Below are 20,692 nucleotides of genomic sequence, written 5' to 3' on the forward strand. Positions count from 1 at the left end.
CCTTCTACAGCCGTATTTTGTTTTCCTCCCAGAGGCCTCTTGCTTAGGGGTCTTGACTATCATGGCTATAGTGCAGTGGCTGCCACATCGAGCATGTCCTGTTTTTCATCAACCCTCATCCTTAGTTGATTGATTTGTAATAATTTTGACCAACAAGTGTTTTCATTACAGAAAAGAGTTTTTTGCTTTCATATCTTGTTTACACCCCTTGGCTGGCATTTCTCAATTTAAAAGATAAATGTGGGGTGCCCTCTGGGAGAGGGGGCTTGTTTGGGATTCGTTTATGTTACTTGCTAAATCCAGACATAAACAGTCCACAGGTAAACTAACAGGTCATTGCAATCCATGGGAAAGGCCAGCTCTGTATGACAAAGGGTTAAGAACTGTTTCTCAATAAATGACTCAAACTGGCATGGTGGCACACACCTATAATCCCAGCACTTGAGCACTCGAGGCAGGAGGATTGGGAATTCAAGATCATCCTCAGCTATAGAGATAGTTCGGGGTCAGCCTGGGGTACCCTGTTGCAAAAGTCAGTGATTTAACTAAACAGCGGGACACAATATCCTTGGTTTTGGTTGTTAGGTTTTGAGAAGAGAATGGCCCTTGCCTGGGAGAACTCAGTCAAACAGGGTTGGCCAGTCCTCTCTCTAACAGGAAGCGTTTCTTCTCTCTTGCAGGTATTCTACTTCCTGTTGAGTGCCCTCGGCCTGATGGTCTGCATGCTGGCTGTGGCCTTTGCCGCCCACCACTACTCCCTTCTTGCACAGTTTACCTGCGAGACCTCCCTGGATTCTTGCCAGTGTAAGCTGCCTTCCTCGGAGCCGCTCAGCAGGGCCTTTGTTTACAGGGATGTGACTGACTGTACCAGCGTCACTGGCACTTTCAAATTGTTCTTAATCATCCAGATGGTCCTAAACCTGGTCTGTGGCCTCGTGTGCTTGCTGGCTTGCTTTGTGATGTGGAAACACAGGTACCAGGTCTTTTATGTGGGTGTTGGGCTACGCTCCCTGATGGCTTCTGATGGCCAGCAACCAAAGGCCTAACAGGTTGGCTCAGAGGGAGGCAAGCTCAGAAACAGCACACCCACTGACTAGGCAAGGTGAAAAAAACCACAATTTTGTAAAGGCAAACTTTTGACAACGAATACTTTTTCATTCTCTAAATGTGTATTTTTAGATTTTTTTTTTTTCAGAAAACAAAACAACTTGTTTTTTGGATCTCTACTGTACTTTTTACAAACTTCTTGTGAGGACAGGGGTGGAGAGACGGCTTACAAGAAAAGAGGACTTACTGCTCTTGCGGAGGACTCGACTTTAAGTTCAGTTCCGGAGCCCAAGTTCAGTGGCTCACAGTTACCTGTACCTCCAGCTCCGGGGACATTGGGTGCACACGCATGCACACACACGTAATTTAGAAAATCTAACCTATTTCTAAAGTTCTAATGAGAAACAAGATTCAAATTGACTTGGTGAACACCGAAAGGAAAAGAACAACAGACAAGGAACAGATGACCTAGAGCCGGTGCTAGCTCTGGTGCTTATCGCTGCCGCCCTTACATCCTCACCCTCCTCCGCCTTCCGGTTAGTCCAGTGCGATGGTGTGAACTGGCATCACAGGCCACTCCGTAAACTCTAGAGTCTTCTGGCTCCTCTACCACCTGCCATTATCCCCGTGGAGTCTTGGGAAAGGTCTAAGGAAAGCTGGATCTCAGTTGAGTGCTTTTATGTTTTCACAGTGGAGATGTCTTCAAGGTATGAAATGGCTTTTTAAAAAAAAACTAGTTGAACAGGAAGGCTGAGTGATTCTGAACACCTGGGGTGGGGTGCAGACTTCCGGTTGCCTTAGCTCCGATCCACGAGTGGGCTGCAGCCTCCGTGAGGTCTGATTCACCATAATTGAAAGGTGGTGCTGTTGCATTCTTAACGACGAGGAAAGTTTAAAAATAATTATATTATGCCTCTAGTCTGTCATCTAAAACAAATCATTAAGACTAATTTCCAGCTAATTGTTCATTATAATTATGCTCAGGATTCTGTTTAATGAGCTCTGGCTGTTCTTAGGCAGCACCGTTGGTGTTAGGAAAAATTACAGCCACAAGGGAAGATGGCTGAAGATCCACTTTCCTGGAAATCAACCACTGCAAAAAATGATCTTGTAAAACATTAAAACACTCTCAGAGGAAAAGAATAACCAAGAGCATTTATCATAGGAAATGCTTATATTTTTTTTTGATTTTTAATATTTTTATTACATATTTTCCTCAATTACATTTCCAATGCTATCCAAAAAGTCCCCAATACACTCCCCCCCTCCAGTCCCCTGCCCACCCCCCAGGAAATGCTTATATTAATAACACATTTGTGATATGTTGAAAAGTATCTCCCTTGACCACCAAGTACCTTTGATGGGATTGGGTACTACGGTTAAGTCCTGTCATACACATGGACTTCTGTGAAATCCTAGTAATGATGGCTTTTACAGTTAGACCTAGAGACAGAATGTCTCAAAGTCCCTGTTTGGGTGATACGTCCGCAGTTAGGGTATTCAGTCTCAGTTTAGACTTAAGACATGGTACTTGGTTAAGACAGACATTGCTATGTAATTGGGTAAAATTCCACCAAAGGAATGGGGTGGCGGCGGCACATGCCTTTAATCCCAGCACTTGGGAAGTAGAGGCAGGTGTGTTTCTGTGAGTTGAAGGCTAGCCTGGTCTACAAAGAAAGTTCTAGGACAGCCAGAGCAGACAGAGAAACCCTGTCTTGAAAAAAACAAAACTAAACAAACAAAAACAAGAAAAAAAGGACTGCTTTCAGACAAAATTGCATGAATTTGCAATTTTGCAAAAATTTGCAAAAATGCAACACTAAGCTTCCTGGTACTAACCCAGGAAACCTTTAGTGTTTGTTAAGAATAACCAGCTCCGGGCTGTGGAGATAGCTCAGTTATCAAAGTCCTTGCCATCCCAGTAAGAACCTGATCTCATGTAAAATGGCCAGGCACAGGTGTGTGCTGTGATCCTGACATTGCAGAGGCAGAGACAGGCAGATCCCTGGGGCTCCTTCACTAGCCATCTTTAGTGGAGTGATTAACTTCCGGTCCATGATGAGAGAGTTTGTCTCAAGAAAAAAACCAACACTAAAAATAACCCAGAGTGGATAGCTGGCCCCTGGCCTTCCCATGAATGCACACACACAGTTAAGAGTAACCAATCTCACGCTGACTCGTGATAGTGTTCTATAAAACATGGTACACGGTAGAGAATCCAGGATGTCACGGGCTGTCCTTTCAAAGTGACGCTGTTTTCACGCCTGTTACTGTGCACCCAGCCCTGCTGGAAGCACACACAGAATGCCTTTGTCCAACAAACTCAACAGGTTTTTTAAATGAAAAAAATTAAGATCCCCCCACACAGTTAAGTTGCTCTGTGCTTTACAAACGACTCACGGGGGCAGTTTAAAGGGTAGAGCGATTTTAGCTTGCGGGTTTCTTACTTTCTAACACAACCAAGGGTTGGGGTGGTTTCAGCTTACAATATTCTGTCTGCATAAGATGGGGATTTTACTATTGTGATCAAATTATTAACTTCCCAAAGAGGAGGAAGCATTGTAAGTGAACAGAAGGAACAGAGCTGGATGACAGGACCCTGTGCTAGTAGCTTACGATACGCTGGTGTAGTAAGGACTGTGCTGCATGATAGAGTAACAAATGACTTTGGGCTGGATCTGAAATATTTTGACGTTATGTTTTGCAAATATTGAAGCTTCAGTAAGGGCAACAGAGAAGGAGCAGGCACACAGCTTCTCACTTAGCAAAATGTTACACTTCAAATCTGTCGCAGAGCCAGAACGGAACGGTGACTGTGCCTTGTGCCTTCCAAACTGTAGAACAGAGAGGTTTGCAAAGCCCTTCCGCCCCCAGCCTCCTTCAGGAGAATTCAATGAATCAAGACTTTTCAAAGAGGAGAAACGGCCAGGACTTGGCAGTACTTGGATTAGGAGTACGGCCACCTGGGTGTTCAGACTGTAACTGAGCCCACTCAACCGGTCTGTGTCTTTTTGTGACCTTTGTCTGTGACTCCGAGCTCCATCCAAATTGGTGTAGGCAGCACCTTGGAGCCATGCCTAAACTGTAGCTACTCCAAAGCCCTAGAAACTGTCGTCTAGTAGCAGGCCTTATGTCCTCCTCTTTGGATTGAGAGCTCAGATATTCTCTTCTGAGTGCCTTCCAGTGTGTTCCTACAGCGACGACACTCCATTCTATATGTTTTTCTATTCACATCCAAGACATGAGGATCTCCTGATACTCCTTCACTTCTGTGTGCATTATATCTGGGGCATATTTATGAAATTGTAGTAGAGTCTTCATTAAAGCCATCAAAGGATATTAGGAGGGGCAACTATAGAGGGGCCACTGAAAGACGATTAGAAATGACCTTGAAAGCTGTCCACCATTTGCAAACATGAACTGTGTCTTCATATTTCCTGGTGATGATCTCTGCACTGTCACTGCGTGATCACCTTCCTATAACTGTGCCACTGGAGTTTCCTCTCGTTACCCCTGAATGTGCTTTAATGGTACAGTGCAAGTTCAGCCTCTCTGATGGCCAGCTGCTTAGTGTGTAAGCCACTGAAATGAATTCCTGTCTTCTCATTTTCCTGTCTCAAATGAGCACTGCCCCTCTCAGAACTACGAGTCTGCATACGGTGCTGCAACCGCCTTTCCTGGCCTTGATCAAATCGAGAGTAGAAGATGGAGTGTTTCTACACATGTGAGGTGGTTATTTTTGAAGGGTGTGTGTTTCCTTTATTAATAAACTTTTCATAATCCACGAAGACATGGTGTTGAGTATGTTTTAAATTGACCAGGTGGTGCACGTGAACTTGTATATGTAAAATCTCTCCGGTTAGTGTTTGCTTCTGAAACACGGCGTAGAAACCAACCTCAGACTATTATGTGAAGTGAAATAAGCCAGGTTCAGCAAAACCGGTCTTGTATGTTTCCTCATGTGTGTGGAGACTAGAACTTTGTGTGTATGTGTTTATGTGTGTGTGTGTGAGTGTGTATGTGTTTATGTGTGTGAGTGTGTGTGAGTGTGTGTGTCTGAGTGTGTGTGTGTGTATGTGTTTATGTGTGAGAGAGTGTGTGTGTCTTACTAAACTTCAAAGAGGACTATAGGGAAAAGGGAGAGCTCTTAATGAGGAGGGAGAGGGGAAGGGGAAGGGGGGAATGAACGTGGTGACTGGAAAGGGAAGAGAGGCTTATAGGGAAAGGCAAGAGGACCAGGAGAAGGCAAGCCCGGGACAGGGGAAAGGCAAAGGTGAGATCAGCATGAATTAGAGCAAAATATGTATTTTTAAATTATCATAATGAAACATATTCTTTGCTAACTTAAAAAAATGTGATTTAGAAAAAAATTAAATAAAAAAAAAAACAAGTCAAAACAAAAAAACAAAACAAAAGAAAACTGGCCTGGGAATAGACAAGAAGCAGCACACAGTAACACTGATTTAGTCCAGGCAGTCTGTATCTCACACTTCACATTAGGGTAGAGGTCAAGGTTGTAATTGGTCCCTAGGTAGAACACTAGCTGGAGGGAATCTTTGAGGGGCACCTGGGATGCCAGTTCCTAATTTCTAACAATCAATGTCAAATAATGCCGACTGGCCCTGAGAATGGGATACACGTTCATAAATATTCCACATTTATGTATGTGTGCACATATGGAGGTCTCCTTCTCAGATCTGGATGCAAGGGCCTCCTCTCACCAACTCAGAGGCGTTGAAGAAACTTGAGTACACACTTTCTTCCTTCTGTGTTGATGTAGCCTATGATGCTCATCAATGGCATGGTTCCTGTCCCCCACATCTAGCTGCAGGAGTAACTTCCATCTAAGCTGGTCATTGTGAAGTAGGACATGTAGTACCATGTAGTCTTTGAAATTCAAAGTGTAAGCAAAAGTGGAACTGTCATCTGGAGAGGGCAGTTCTGGTACAACAGCTCATTCATGTCTTCTTTCCAGCAGATCTGTATACGTATGTCATGTGATCCCTTTAAAACTCTGGGAATTTAAGGGTTCTAGTTTTTGTTGGGGAAGATCATTAGAAGGATTCTTAACCCAAAGGATTGTGACATACAATCACATGACTGTTGGGGAAAGTACAGGCTATATTGTCACTTCAAGATTCCAGGGACCCCAAGTTTGGTGGGGCCATCCATCCTCTGGGGCTGCAGATGGGTTAGCAGGCCTAGAGTCTCATCTGGGCAGTGCAGGCTGGTCCTTAACACTGAAATAGGAAACTGAAGAACAAGAGGTTCTGTGGACTCTGGACCTACAAGCATGGGACTACTGCTCTCTAGGTGAGATGTCACCATACGCAGTTGAACTTCTTCCTTGACCTTTCTCCCCGGAAATGGTCATGGTGTTGTCTCTGCCTGGTCAGGTCAGGTGTGGTTCTTGTCTCAAGGACTAAGCGCTGTGACCAGAGGTGACTGTTTTCTTGTAAATCCACCAGTTGTCTCCTCCACCTTCCTAGACGTGAGCCTCTTAGACCACTGGTGTCCAGAGAGGACCTGAAGTCGGCGAAGCAGGCAGGCGAACTGTTGAAATCAAAAAAGCCAGATGGGAAAGTGTGTGACTGAAGTTATTTTTAAGTTCTTCCAGCCAGAGTAGAATCCATATACTCTTACAAAAGGGGCTGTGTCTCCTCAGGCAGCCTCTTCCTGTGCCTTTCATCTTTTGGGAATGTTTAGATTGCAGCAAAATGACAAAAAGATGGTGAATAGTTCTCCAGGGAGAGAGGGCTTCTTTCACTTAAATACAGGGAACTTAAGATTTCAAACACTGAGTTGGACCAGGGGGAAAAATGTGTAGGGGTGTGACATCTTGGTCATATTTGGGGGCTGGATGAGGGAACCACAGAAAAACCTGGATTCTGTCTGGCCTGGTTTGAGTTAGAGCAAAAGCAAAGTCCCTGGAACAAATCCTGCACCCACCACACAGTGTCAAAAGCTGCTCCAGATAACTGGGGAAAAATACCAAGGTGGTTATTTCTACCTGAGGATTGATTCTCTCCTCTCCGTGGGATTTCTGCAGTCTTCTAGTGATTCTGTACATATCACACACACAAGCATACACACACACACATACACACACACACACACACACACGTGAATCTCCCCCCTCCCCCCGAAAACCTGCCTCTCCTTTCTCTGATAAGGTATTGTGAAACATTAGTGGCTAATATAGAGATTCCCCTGACTGCCAGCTACACATTAATAGCTACGGATTTTTTTTTCTAAAGACCAACAAATTTTTCAGATCTAGAGAAATGAATCGTGGATGCCAGAAAGTGGAGACCTGGCCAGCTGCTTTAAACCCAACCATGTAGGTAGCCGCCTACTCTGTCTGGCCAGGATTTTGACAGAGCTTCAGAAGAGATGGTGGGACGTGGAGACTGTTTCCCACCAGCCATGACTGTGCTATCAGCCCGCACCTAAAGTGGCTGCTGATTATAAGAGTGACCTATTGAAAGGAGACGGCCAGAAAATGAAGGGGGAGGGGTTGTTCCTCATGCCAGTGCAGAGGGCTTTTACTGTGAAGAGAGGGTGAACGGAAGGGGAGAATTCATGCAGTAGTTCCTGGCCCCTGTCTGGTTCCAGGAGCATTGCTGAAAGCACACCAAGGTTGACTGACTTTTCTCAGACCCCAGGGCTTCTCTTCATCTCACACAGAACATCCTCAGACGCTGGCCTGGCTCCACACCAGCCCAGAGGGGGATGCCAGCCAATAAGCAGGAAAAACTCCCAAACTGTAACTTAACAGAGTGATCTTTTTTTTTTTTTTTTTTTTTTAAATTCCCAAAATGTGTTTTCCCCAGTCCATGAGCACAGACCTGTGGTTTTTGTCTCCCCTGGCTTTACAGCCTCTGCCTCAAGCCAAGAGACTTGGCTCTGATTCCCCCTGAGTCAGAGTCTCGGCTGGAAGCTGAACCCAGGAAGCCCCGGCCCCCACATCTCTCCCTAGAACCACCAGACCACACCACCTCCTGTACTCTCAGTTCTTTTGGCTGAGTGTCCTGCCTCCTCTTTGTTTGGAAAACGCCATCTTACGTAACTCCAGAACCTACTAAATGCTCCATTGTCTTCTACTTGGGAGCACTCAGAGCAACCTCTTACTGACTTATGACTTATCACTAAGATAGAATCTTTCGCCCGCATCTCCTCAGCCCTTGGAACCGGCCTCACCTGTCTCACAGCAATCAACAGCCAGGCTTAATGCTTGTGGTCTTTGGGGAATTACAGGTTCAGTACAAGGTGCAGGGAATACAAAGGCAGGTTCACCCATAGGTCACGGTGGTTCGCTCCGTTCAGGCCGCACAGGAAAGCCATTTGTAACTCAAGACCAAGGCGGGCATAAACAATTTTGATCTGATTATTCCTTTATAATCTGATTTTGATAAATAGCTGATGAAACGGGAGGTGTCTTGGCCCTCAGAGAAGAGATACCCAGGCGATATAATCAGGCTCTCTTATCTCACCAGGCAGGGGTTGATTTCACGACTCCTATTAATAGCTCATGATGGCAAGAACTGTGACCTCTGCCCTGAATCTTCCGAGCCTTGAGAGCGAAGTGACAGCAGCCGATTGGGTAAGGGCTCTCGTCCACCTTTATTTTCTACGAATCTCTGATTGGCCCTGTTGGGGATTCTAGTAATTACTGTAAGCTGGCACCTCCAGAAAAAGAAAAAAAAAAAAAAGACCTCGTAGGATTCAATTAAAAATTAAAGGGTCCTTTGTGTGTGGTTACCAAGGAGCTTTCTCAGCACAGGCGGGGTGAGACCTGCATGAATCAAACATGCGCAGGTGACATTTCCATCCATTTCTGCCGCCTAAGCCCTAGGAAGAGGAGCTCCTGAGGGCCGGGGAGAATAGGTGGCCCCTCTCTCTTCCCCTACAGACCTTGGTCTTCCGAGGGTACCGCAGGCCTTCATTATTTCTTTCTCTTCTGGGACCAGCTATCTGAGTGACCAGGTTCAGGCAGAAGTGTGCCTCATTCCTGTTAGTGACAAGGAACCCTAGGCAAGGCTTTCAGGGCTGGTGGAGTGGGCTGCATTTGGGGGACAAATGTGCCTCTGCTTGTCATATTTATTTACTGAGCTTCAAAACAGAGATCTTGGAGGCTGGAGACATGGTTCGGAGTTAAGGGTGCTGTCTGCTTTCTCAGAGGTTCAGGCTTGGGTTCCCAGATTCCTATCTGATAGCTCCTGGGGATCCAGCGCCCTCTGCTGGCCTCTGCAGGCATCCAAACGCATATACCCGCACAGACAGACACACTCCTAAGTACATTTTTTTTTTTTTTAAATGGAGAGCTAAATGAATCTCCCCATTTGCACGATAAAAGAAAGAGTTTTCTCAAGGGTTGTTGAAGGTTGAAGCTTCTTGCAGGAGCTACCCTCATACTTTACAGGGTAAAATTTGGGAGCATCTACACTGTATCATACGAGGGAGTCTGCTGATTTTGATGCCTTCTTTCCTGCTGACAAGTTGAAGTTCACTTAGCAGGAGGTAGTTTGGTTGTTTTTGTTTTATTTGAATACAACTGGCATTCACCGATGTGCAAGGGCTACTTAGTAGAGCTGTACACGGCTTGGGGAGGTGTCTTAGAGATTCCCTGCTGTCCGGCTATGAAGGGGTCAGCAGACGTGAGTGGGAAGCTCCTGACAGAATGGGTGTAACACAGAAGAGATCCTTAGAGGGGCTCGGGGAGCGTTTATGTCTGGAGGACAGGCACCATCCTTGGAACGCCCCTCCCATGGCATGGCAGCTCTTTCTGTAGCTGTTTAATTCACACAGCACCCAAGAGCTACGAAAATACCTACTGCCCCAAATCAAGGGAATTAGCAAGCCAACAGAGACATCAGATGTCCCCACTATCTCTCTTTTTAAATTTGTTTCCTATTGCATATGTGTGGGTGTTCCCCCTGCATGTGTGCCTGTGCACCATGTAAAGGTCAGGAGGGCAGAAAAGGATATCACATCCCCTTTAACAAGTTACAGAAGGTTGTGAGCTGCCATGTGCATGCTGGGAAATGAACCCAGTCCACTGAGCAGAAGCCAGCACTTTTAGCTACTGAACTGACTTCCCAGACCCTATCCCTTCTTTTTTTGTTCCACAGTCTCTTCTTATCTCAAAAGCACTTTGACTTAGGTAATAGTAAAGATAAGATAAATAAATCATGGATTTAAGGGAATTTAAGAAAAGACTAAACTTGAAATACCAAGTATCATTTCAATAGAACTATTAAATAGTAATATTTATAAAGTACATAGTCGCCTAATAATAATCTGCATATATACATATGTCATATACATAAATACATATATGTATACCTATACATAAACATATATACATATATACACACATATATATACACATATACATACACACACACACACACACACACACACACATATGTACATGTACTATTTTCCTCAAGACAGGGTTTCCCTGTGTAGCCCAGGCTGTCCTGGAACTCACTTTGTAGACCAGGCTGGCCTCGAACTCAGAGATCAGCCGTCTGCCTCTCGAGTACTGGAATTAAAGGAGTGTGCCACCAACACCCATGTAGCCTGCATGTTTTAACACATAAGAAAAATATGCAAAAGCATGTGTCTCCTTATCTAGTCTTGGGAAAGCCGCAGATGGTATCTGGAGGCTCCCTTCTATGTATATGAGCTTAAGTGGCCATCCTTGACAGTCACTCTGAGATAATTCTGGAATGGAACTGTCTAGGTCTGAATTCCCGTGTGAGCTTGGGCAGACCAACTGATTTCTTTGTCACCTGGCGGGCGATAAAGATGACTTAGAGTAATGGCCACAGCCTGCACTGTGTGAAGGATGTCGATGAAGGTGATGAAGTCGGCGATGGGGATGCTGCTGCTGATGGTGACTGTGACGGCCATCTGTCACCTTGATCCGGAATCAACTAAAACACAAGCCACTGGTCACTCCTGTGAGAGATTTTTCTTAATTAGATTATCTGAGGTGGTAAGACTCACCCTAAATGTGGTGTTGCCTTCCTCTGGAAGTCCAGATAAAAGGACGTGAGTGAAGGAAACTGCTTTTTGCCTGCTGGCCCTCATCCTTACCGGCAAGTACATCTACCCTGTGGCTGAGGCATTCCTTCACCAGAATTAGAGCCAAATTCTTTATTTTTTTCTTTCTTGTGTTCTTCTTCTTTTTTTTTTAAGTTACAGTGGCATTTTTAAAATGTATTTATTTCTATTTCATGCACTTTGGCTTTTTGCCTACATAACATATATGTCTGTGTAAGGGCATTGGATCCTTTGGAACTAGAATTACAGATATTTGTGAGCTGCCATGTGGGTGCTAGGAATTGAACTCTGGTCCTCCGGAAGAACAGCCAGTGATCTTAACCACTGAGTTATCTCGCCCTAGAACCTAGAGCAGAATTCTTAAGGGTTCCAATATAGATTGAAGACCAGCAGCTCTCTAGGAATCCTCTAGACCGTTCTGGGACTACTGAGGTATCCAGCCTCACGGCCCAAGAAACTACAGGACTCTTAGCCCTCCAGTGAGAGACAGCCATTGTTGGATTAGCTGGACCGTGTTATGTAAGCCACTGTACATCTTGTGTGTGTGTGTATGTATGTATGTTCTCAGTCTGTTCCCTTAGTGCTCCCTGGCCAATACAGTGATGATGGCGTGGTGAAGAGATCTTTGGTAACCATCTACACGTTGGAATCACAGACACAGCAGGAAGCCAGAGAAGCCCTGTTAGCTCCTGAAGGCCATCTGGTAAAGCGCTCACCACCACCGTTAGTTTCTGTCTTCTGAGGTTGATAACCAAGGCTACTCCTCTCTCTGCTCCCTGCAAACACTGCGTGGAATTCTGATGATTTGTCTCGTGTTCCCAACTCAGACAAGCTTTCTAGTCAGTGAAGAAAGTGAACCAATGCTTCCAAGCCCTGGCATCTGGAAGGCCCGAGGCTCGGTGCCCTAGGGAAGCCAGGCCGCACCAGATGTGCAGAGGCTGTTAGATAAGCACTCCAAAGGCCTTTCAGGGAGTATAGGGATAGCTGCATGGAAGGACATCCTGCCACCTCTGCTCTGGAGACCTGGGAGATCTGTGAAGAATTTGTATGGATTCATATGGGCCTTTGTCTTCAAACGCAGCTGGGAGTATTATGGTTTGGATGTGAAATGTTGCCCACAGGCTCAGGTGTTGAAACACTTGGTCTCAGTTGGTAATGCTGGTTTTTTTTTTTTTTTTTTTGGGTGGGGGGGTTGTGGAACTGTGGGAGGTACAGCCTCTCTGAAGGAAGTGGGTCACGGGGAGACTTCATAAGCATGCCCCACTCTTGAGTCCCGACTCCTGAGTTAGTGTGACCATCTGTCTCATGTTCTGGTTGCCTTGCCTTCCCTCACTGTTGACTCTCTCCCTACCCAAAGCATGAGTCAAAGCGCATTCTTCAGTCTTTAGTCACACTTGTCTGTTGTTCTGTCACAGCGACAGGAAAGGAACTAATATATAGTCGCCCTCTTCTTATTCACTGTTGTTGCTGTCCCTGGACCTTGTACAGCAGTGGTAACTCAGCTCCCATAGTGAGGCAGCTGTTTGTGAAAGCCCTACTAAGGACCTTTCTGGGCAAACCAGCACTCCTGAGCTTTACAGTCTCCCATCTAGACAGCCAAGACAGCCCTGGAGTCCCAGAGACCCTTTCTATAGCATTGCTTAAAGCCACACTGCCTTCCCTGAGCACTATGGTTTGGAGCAAGAGGCAAACTATACCAGTCCTGTCTGTCAGAATCTAAATGTGGAGGGTTGTGCATTTACATCCTGTAGACTCCAAGGAGCTAAAACAGATCAGCTGTAGACTTGCAGAACGCTTGTAAATTAAAAATAGACACTAACACATCACTGTATAGCAATGGAGGGAAGAAGCCATTGCTTTCAGGGGAAGTCTCATGGCTCTGACCTGACCATGAGCAAACAGCAAAAGGTCAAAGGGCATACCACACCATTACTACTCCAAAGCTCTGCCCCTCCCACACCAAGAGAGCTTGCTGCCTCTGTTTTTCTTTCAAAGCCAGACTATAGAGGAGGATCTATGGAGGTTCCGTAGCACAAAAACCCTTAGATACCCGCACACAAGCATTTCATGCCTGTTTCTCCTAGACCACAGCAGCAGTTTCTGATTGAGAGAGTTTGGAAGGGTCTGTCAGGTTCCCCTCCTCCCTTCCCCCACCCCTGTTTATGTTGCAGCACGCCACCCATGCCTCTCATCAACATCTTCAAAGGAAGGTTTATTTTAATTTCTGATTTCAGTGATGGTGGATGCCACAGCCAACTCTGTCAGTTCTGGTCCCAGGCTGAAGCTCAGCATCATGGTTATCATGGTTGCAGGATGAGGTGGCAGGAAGCAAGGAAGTGGGGTGTGGAAAAGGCCAGGGTGGGATCTAGTCCCCACGAACACACGGTTCACGGACTCACTTTCTCCAAGGGGCCCTGCCTCCTGCTCCCCAATCCCTTACAATAATACATCACACTGTGAACCTGTTAAGGCGTCAGCTCGTTGATTGGGTCAGAGACCCTAGGACCAGTCACACGCCCAAGTCCATCAGCTGGCAATCAAGCTTGACCACAAGCCTGTGGACCACAGGCCTTCATAGTCACACTGTAACAGAAGGCCACACGAAAGAACGAGTGTGATACTTCCACGGGGCACTCAGGATTTCCTGGAGGGGTCACAAATTGCTTGGTGAGAGGGGTTTCTGTTGGGAGTCTAATGAAATTACTGGATTTTAATACATATATTTTAGAGACAATGTTTTTCTTTTTTACACCCCCATTCATATATGAGGGTACAGCTGGGACCTTGACATAAAGCAAAAGAGATTTTTTTTTTTAAAGTTTGGGTCTTGCTACTAATAATTTCTCTCTCTCTCTCTCTCTCTCTCTCTCTCTCTATATATATATATATATATATATATATATATATATATATGTTTGATTTGAGAAAAAACACAAAACAAAATCAAAAGGAAATATTATAATCTCTTTAGCAAATTCCTACACCATTTTTATTAACGGGAGAAAGACACTGCGCAATCTGCTATCGAGGCTGTAAAGCTAGAAGACTCTTATCCTGACACGTTTATTTTACACGAGATCAAACAGGAGAAAGCGGAGATTGTCTGCCCAGGGTCATCCAGCTTCAACCTTCCCCTGATTACCCAGTGTAGACTTATGCTAAAATCTGCCATGATTTTCCTTTCCTTTATTTTACTTTACTTGGGAATTTAAAGTGTCTTCCTGTTTGTCTGGGAGCTGAAATCGGGCACCGTCGCTCTCGGAAAGTTCAGGATTCGTGGTCTGTGTTCCCGGGACACGGGCTCAGCCGTGTGCCTTCCAAGGTCTCGGTGGCTCTTCTATGTGGGTACTAGTCATTAATCTTCGGACATTTCCCCTCATTTGTTTTCTTTTTCTTTTTAAATAAAAGAAAGTTAAGTAGATGTTTCCCATCTTGTCCCAGCCCTAGTGCTTTAGAGTGGAAGTTGGAAAGGGTGGTGAGATATGGCAGCATCTACTACTGGGGATCTCTAAGAGGCAGGAATGTGTTCCCAGCATGGACACATTGCATTGGCTCCAGTCACCGTCACGTGACTCCACCACCACCACTTGACCCCGCCCCCAGCAAGCTTCCCTGTGGTTCTGTGGCTGAAAACACAAGTCTCCCTGGTCCATTTGCTGAGCCCCTTGTTTAGGCTTTGCTGCCATTTTCTAGCTATTTGCAGTTGGACAGAATCCTCAACGACCCTAAGTCCCATCACTCATCAAAGGAGGGTGTTGCGACAAGAGTATAAGCGCTTTGTGAGAGCCTTGGGGGTCTTACATGGGCTACCGTCTGTCACCCGCAGGGAAGAGCGTCTGGAACATCCTAAGATTGCAAACTACGTTTATTATCATGATTCCCTTACCAGTCTTGTTTCCCACCCCATATCTGAATCTGAAGATCTGGTCCTGAGATGCAAGGAGAGAGGATTCCGTTGTGATGAACGATGGGGGCCCGAGAGAAATAAGGCAGTTCTGAGTTGATGTAGCACCACAGTCCTTTTTCTCCTTCTACCTGTACCCGATGCACACAGCTCTGACTTGCCTACACTTAATATAGGGAGCAATCTCAGGGGATGGAGAGATGAGTCTGTAATTAAAGTACTGGCTTTGAAAGCAGGAGCAGCTGAGTTTGATACCCTGGGATCCATGGCTTAAACAAACCAAGGAGGCATGGTGGCGTGTGCTTAGAATCCCAGGGCTAGGGAGACTTAGACAGGCAGACCCTTGGACTCATTAGCCAGCCAGCCAACAAGGCTTAGACTAGTAAGAGAGACTCTGTCTCATGAAGCCAGGGAGGCAGTGCCCGGGGAACATTGGAAGTTGTCCTCTGCCTCTGGCTTCTACATGCACCTGCAAACACATGTCCGCATATACCTGCACTCAGATGGATATACCCCTCGTTAAACAGTAGAATTAGAGTACTGTGCCTCAGATATATGTCTGGATGACTCCAGCCTTTGAGAATCTATGCTTTGGCTATCATGAACCTTTCTGAAGCCAGTGTGTCCTGCTGTTCTCACTGGGACAGAGCTGTGACCAGGGATGACAAGTCTCCTCCCTCCCTGTCCATCTGCAGAAGGAGGGTTGGCTTTTAGCCTTTGATCATGCTGCCAGTAGGCACTGGATCCTCCTGCAAAGGTGCCTCACTGTGCCTCTGGTTGTCTGGTTGTCAAAGTTAAAGGTCCTCTAGGGGACAATGACTGTGGATTTCCAAGGAGCTCAGGGGTCCCCAAGCCAGCCTTTCTCAGCTGTGTAAAGAGGTTAAGTGGGGAAACAGGAAACCATCCTCTGCCTTGTGTTGATCACTCAGGAGGTATCACTTGGAGCCTAAGACAATTAAAAAGTAGAAGAGAGATCACCTTAGTTAGGGTTTCTATTATGAAAGGACACCATAACCACAGCCACTCTTATTTAAAAAAAAAAAACATTTAATCGGGGATGGCTTACAGTTTCAGAGGCTTAGCCCATTATCATCATGGTGGGAAGGATGGTGGCTGCAGTCAGACATGGTGCTGGAGAAGGAGCTGAGAACTCTATATCTTGATCCATAGGCAGCAGGAAGAGATGAATTATTGAGCTTCCCCCAAAGCCCATCCCCTAGTGATATACTCCCTCCAGTAAGGCCACGCCTATTCCAACAAGGCCACACCTCCTATGGTGTCAGTCTTCAGTCTACGGGGTCCTTTCCAATTCTAACCACCATGGGGACCTAGATAAAATTTCCAATGACAGTGAACTAGTCTGACATGGATTCATTCTGAGCGCCATTTAATGGCAAGAAGGAAAAGAAACTGATCCAGGAGTCCCGAGGCTCATGCTGCAGAAAACGTCTCCTAGCTCTGATTTCATTGTCTCTCTGTTTTACAACCACTAAGGCAGCACAGCCAACATACACATTGACTGGAAAATGGTGGGCTGTGCTCATTGTACAAACTCTTTCCAAAAAATATCAGATCTCCCCCCATTTCCAGGGAGGAGCCAAATAAGCAATGTAAAGCTAGAACAGCAGGCTTTGGAGCCAGGAGGCAGATGAGAAATTGATTGTCATTGACCATTGTTGGCCAGTGTTGGATGTCATTTGCTGTCATTGGCCATCATTGCTGTCATTGTCTGTGGTTGGCTGTCATTGGCTGTCACTGTCCCTTCAGAACAGCTAGGAACATTCTTCACCTGTTCAACTTAAAAATAAATTAAAAAAAAATACTTGGCTCCAGCTATCTTAGCAAGTGACTCATGTGGGCTCAGCAGGGAGGCTGACTGTGGCCTGAGTCTCTCCACCACTCCACACTGGGGCCTTTGGCAACAGGACAGGAGGCCACAGAGGCTGGGCGAGGCTGGACCCAGGGAGAGGGAAAGGATAGTATGAAATTCAATGCAGCTGCTGAGATTTCCTTTCATTAACTTAAATTATATCAATTTCTAGACTTCAGATATCTATTGAAAGGCGAGCGAGAAAAGCACTGAAGAATACAATCTAACTGCTTTTACCCTAACTCAAATTGAGCAATAATGGAAGTAATTCAGTCTGGGGCAGAGATGGGACCCGGCTCCTGCTGTTCCCTGTCTCCTTTCCTGCCTAGCTAAAGGTTTCTATTTCAGCTCTTTGCTTCTGAGGCAGGAAAAAAAACGGAGCTAGGGAAGCCGTCCCCACAACTGTATCTCTGGCCTTGCCTCACCCTTTACCCAGAATGACTCACTGAAGTGGTCCCTCACAGAGCGTCTCTGTAGGAGTGAGTGCCGTATCTCTGTAATAGCCTGCTTAGTCACACTGCCCCCAAACTCTTCTATTACACATCAACAGTAGTGCCTGGGCTGTTCAATTATTCATGCATTTCCCATTCCAAGTATATGTTGTGAGAAGAGCTGATCAAAACGATGTACCCTCGCCGTGCTGGGCCAGTGGAGACTGAGGTGGGTGGAAGGAATGGGGAGCAGAGGAGCTGTTAGTTAGCCCACAGTCTCACATCAGTCCTGTGGCTCACTGCAAAGCTTGTGTTGAATAGTTTCTTAGGGAAAAGGTGAGAGGTGAGTGAAAACCAGCACGGGGCGGATCTCTTGTGAGTCCTGGCCAATGATGGATCCTAACCACAGCCCTCCAGCTAGAAGTGACAGGAAATGCATGGAAAGTGAGGTAATAGAAAGGCGGTGAGGTTCCTGAACCAGAGCATTGTGTCTGAGGGGCAGGTGCTACAGACGAGAATGCAGAGGCAGTGCTGATGGGGTCACGAAGGGACTGTGCACTGTGGTCAGTGGTTTGGGCACCACTCATGACACATTTCCCATTCCAGGTAGCTGTGGAGGGCCACAGAACTCATTTCCTCTGTGTAATGCATGTAATATACACATATGTACTTACACACTAGCACACACATGGGTTCTTCACACACACACACACACACACACACACACACACACACAAGACATCCTTGGTTTGGGTTATGAGATGGTTCTTCTTTGTCAAGTTGGTTGGATCTTAGAATCACCTAGGAGACACGCCTGGGGGAGAGCACACACCAGCGTATCTGTAAAGTTATGTGGGGAGGGAAGAGCCAGCCTGAGAAGGGAGCTTGTCAGACCAAACAAAGTGGAGACAAGATCCAGTGCCCGCCTCTCTTTGTGACTATGGCACAGCGTGATTAGTGCCTCCTGCTCCGACCACTACTCTTTCCTACCCCAATACACCCTGAAGTCACAATCCAAAATTAACTCTTCTATCCTTAAGTCGATTTTGTTGAGTGTTTCGTCACAGCATTGAGAAAAATAACTAGTACAGGTTGGGAAAATGTGTCTTCATAATTTATTGTGTTAGCTTTGTATCATTGTGATTTTTTTTTAATACATGTTATAAGCAACTTGATGGAGAAAAGCTTCATTTTAGTTCACGGTTTCAGAGGTTTCTGCCTATGGCCCGTTATCTGATTCTTTTCTATAGAACTTGATTATTTTGCATATATGGGCGCTTTGCATGCAAGTATGTCTGTGCACCTCCTACTTGTGCGGCTCATGGGGTTAGTAAGGGGCACTGGAGCCTCTGGAATGGAACTTACAGGAGGTTGTGAGCCATCATGTGGGTGCGGGGGAATCACACCCGGGTCCTCTGGAGGACAGCCTGTGTTCTTCATGACTGACTGCTCTAGCCTCTCTCTTGGTTGCTTTTAGACTGCAGTGAGGTAAAACATCATGGCAAAGAGTATGCAGTAAGGTGGGCTGCTGACCTCATGGTGCCTGAGAGGCAGAGAGGTGAGAGGCAGGGGCCAGGCACATGACACTGTAGACATGTCCTAGTGCCACATTCCCTCCATTCAGGCCCAGCCTCGTAGCTTCTACTGTTTCCCAATGAGGCCACCAAAGGCATGACTCCGTGACAGGTTATTCCTCTGACATTGTCAGAACACCCATGATCCAATCACTTCCCCCAAGTCTATCTCTGAGTGTTTCAGAGGGGGCCAGGCCTTCAATCCCTGAGCCTCCTGGGAATATTTTCTATCGATGATGATTGCTCCAAAATTGACATTTAGAGAGATGGATACTTTCTCAGAAGTATGAAAGGAAAGGCTGTATTGGGAAACATGTGAGCATTTCTTTGAATCCCTTTAATAAAAACTAATGCTTAAAATGGAACAGCACTTCACATGTCATACTTGACATTGACCTTTCAAAGCTGACCTTTAAGACATGATGTCATGGGTCATGATAGGAAAAAAAAATCTGGCATAATTTCCCACTGAATGCAACACACACACACACACACACACACACACACACCTGGTAAGAGATGGCACAGCTTGGCTTGAAGAAGCAAAACCCTGGAATAACCACTGGCATGGTTATCCATATTTGCTACGGGCACAGGTCTCCCTCAGAGGGTCAGACAGGAGCCCCATTCTGTTAGCTTATTTAACCACAATCTCTCTGTTCTGAGAGACCAGTGACACCCTAGAAGACCCACTCTTTGAAAGGACTCAAAGCAACTGAGTGCTCTGGGGTGTCGACCATGAAATGCTTAGAAACACTTTCCTTGTGTGATATTCTGCTTCCCTTTAAGAGAAAAATCTTAGAGGAAGGAAGCTATAGAGGAATGTTAATCCATCAACATGACTGCTCTAGCTGTAACACAGACACACCCTTAACACACACCTGCACTCCCAGACAATGAAAGAAAAATTAGTTTGAAAAAAGAAGCAGCCATGGTTGAAGGTGACTTCAAACTGAGGGGCAGAAAAGGTGATGAAACAAAGAAAGATTTGACAGAATGAGTCAGAGATAGGGTACACCTAAGTCCCATGAGAAGAGACAGAAAGGAGAGGCGACTTGAGAGAGCAATGTAGAGAAAGGGCAGGGGGTAGTTTTACAGGGGTCATTATAGAGAGACAGGTTGCAGAGAGAGAACAAGCTAGACATAGGTAAAGATGGAACAAGCCACAGAATGAGAAGGAGCCAGAAAATTAGAAGAGATTGCCAAGGTTAGTTTGAGGCCCAGCAGAGTATTCAGAGGCTGAAGGGAAGCCAGACTGAACTGGTTAGTTTGGAGAGGAATTTGAGCCAGAGCAGCTGAGTTGAACCAGCCAGCCAGAGCTCAGAAAGAGCTAAAAGGGGTGAGCTTATTCAGCAGTAAGTCTCAGAGGCTGAAACTATCCTAGGCCTAGATAAGATTGTACAGGCTAGAAGCTTCCAAGACTAGGCCTAGGTTATCAGACAGAGTCAGTAAGACTAAGAGGACAATCATGTCAGGCAAATAAAAGTACATTTATAGGCAATATCTGAATAATTATTTTCAACCACTTGTTAACAAAAATAAACCAAAGACTGGAAAATTCAATTGTATTCTCATCATGGACTGAATACTGAGTAAGAGGACCAGCTTTACAATAGAAACAGCCTGAATTCTAACCCTGATTTCTCCATACCGATTCCCTGAGAATTCCCATGAATGACTAAGTAAGGTGAATGACTAACGGTCCCCAGGTTGGCGTCCTTATCTTCATAGCTGGTAAACAAACAGTCCATGGCTGGTGATCCTGTATGAGACCCTGTGAGTGAAGGAACTCGAT

General features: G+C 45.7%; 1 protein-coding gene across 1 annotated transcript in view; it reads left to right on the plus strand.

Moving 5' to 3' along the window:
- Positions 1-2,234, plus strand: part of Sspn (sarcospan) — a 28,924-nt gene extending 26,690 nt beyond the window's left edge. Inside the window, exon 3 of the mRNA XM_021165662.2 lies at positions 681-2,234. Within this exon, the coding sequence (XP_021021321.1) occupies positions 681-1,046 (366 nt within the window). The 3' untranslated portion in view covers positions 1,047-2,234. The remainder of the gene's footprint in view (positions 1-680) is intronic.
- The last annotated feature ends 18,458 nt before the right edge of the window (positions 2,235-20,692 follow it).

This window comes from Mus caroli, chromosome 6 (genome assembly GCF_900094665.2).
Source record: "Mus caroli chromosome 6, CAROLI_EIJ_v1.1, whole genome shotgun sequence".
Taxonomy (NCBI): domain Eukaryota; kingdom Metazoa; phylum Chordata; class Mammalia; order Rodentia; family Muridae; genus Mus; species Mus caroli.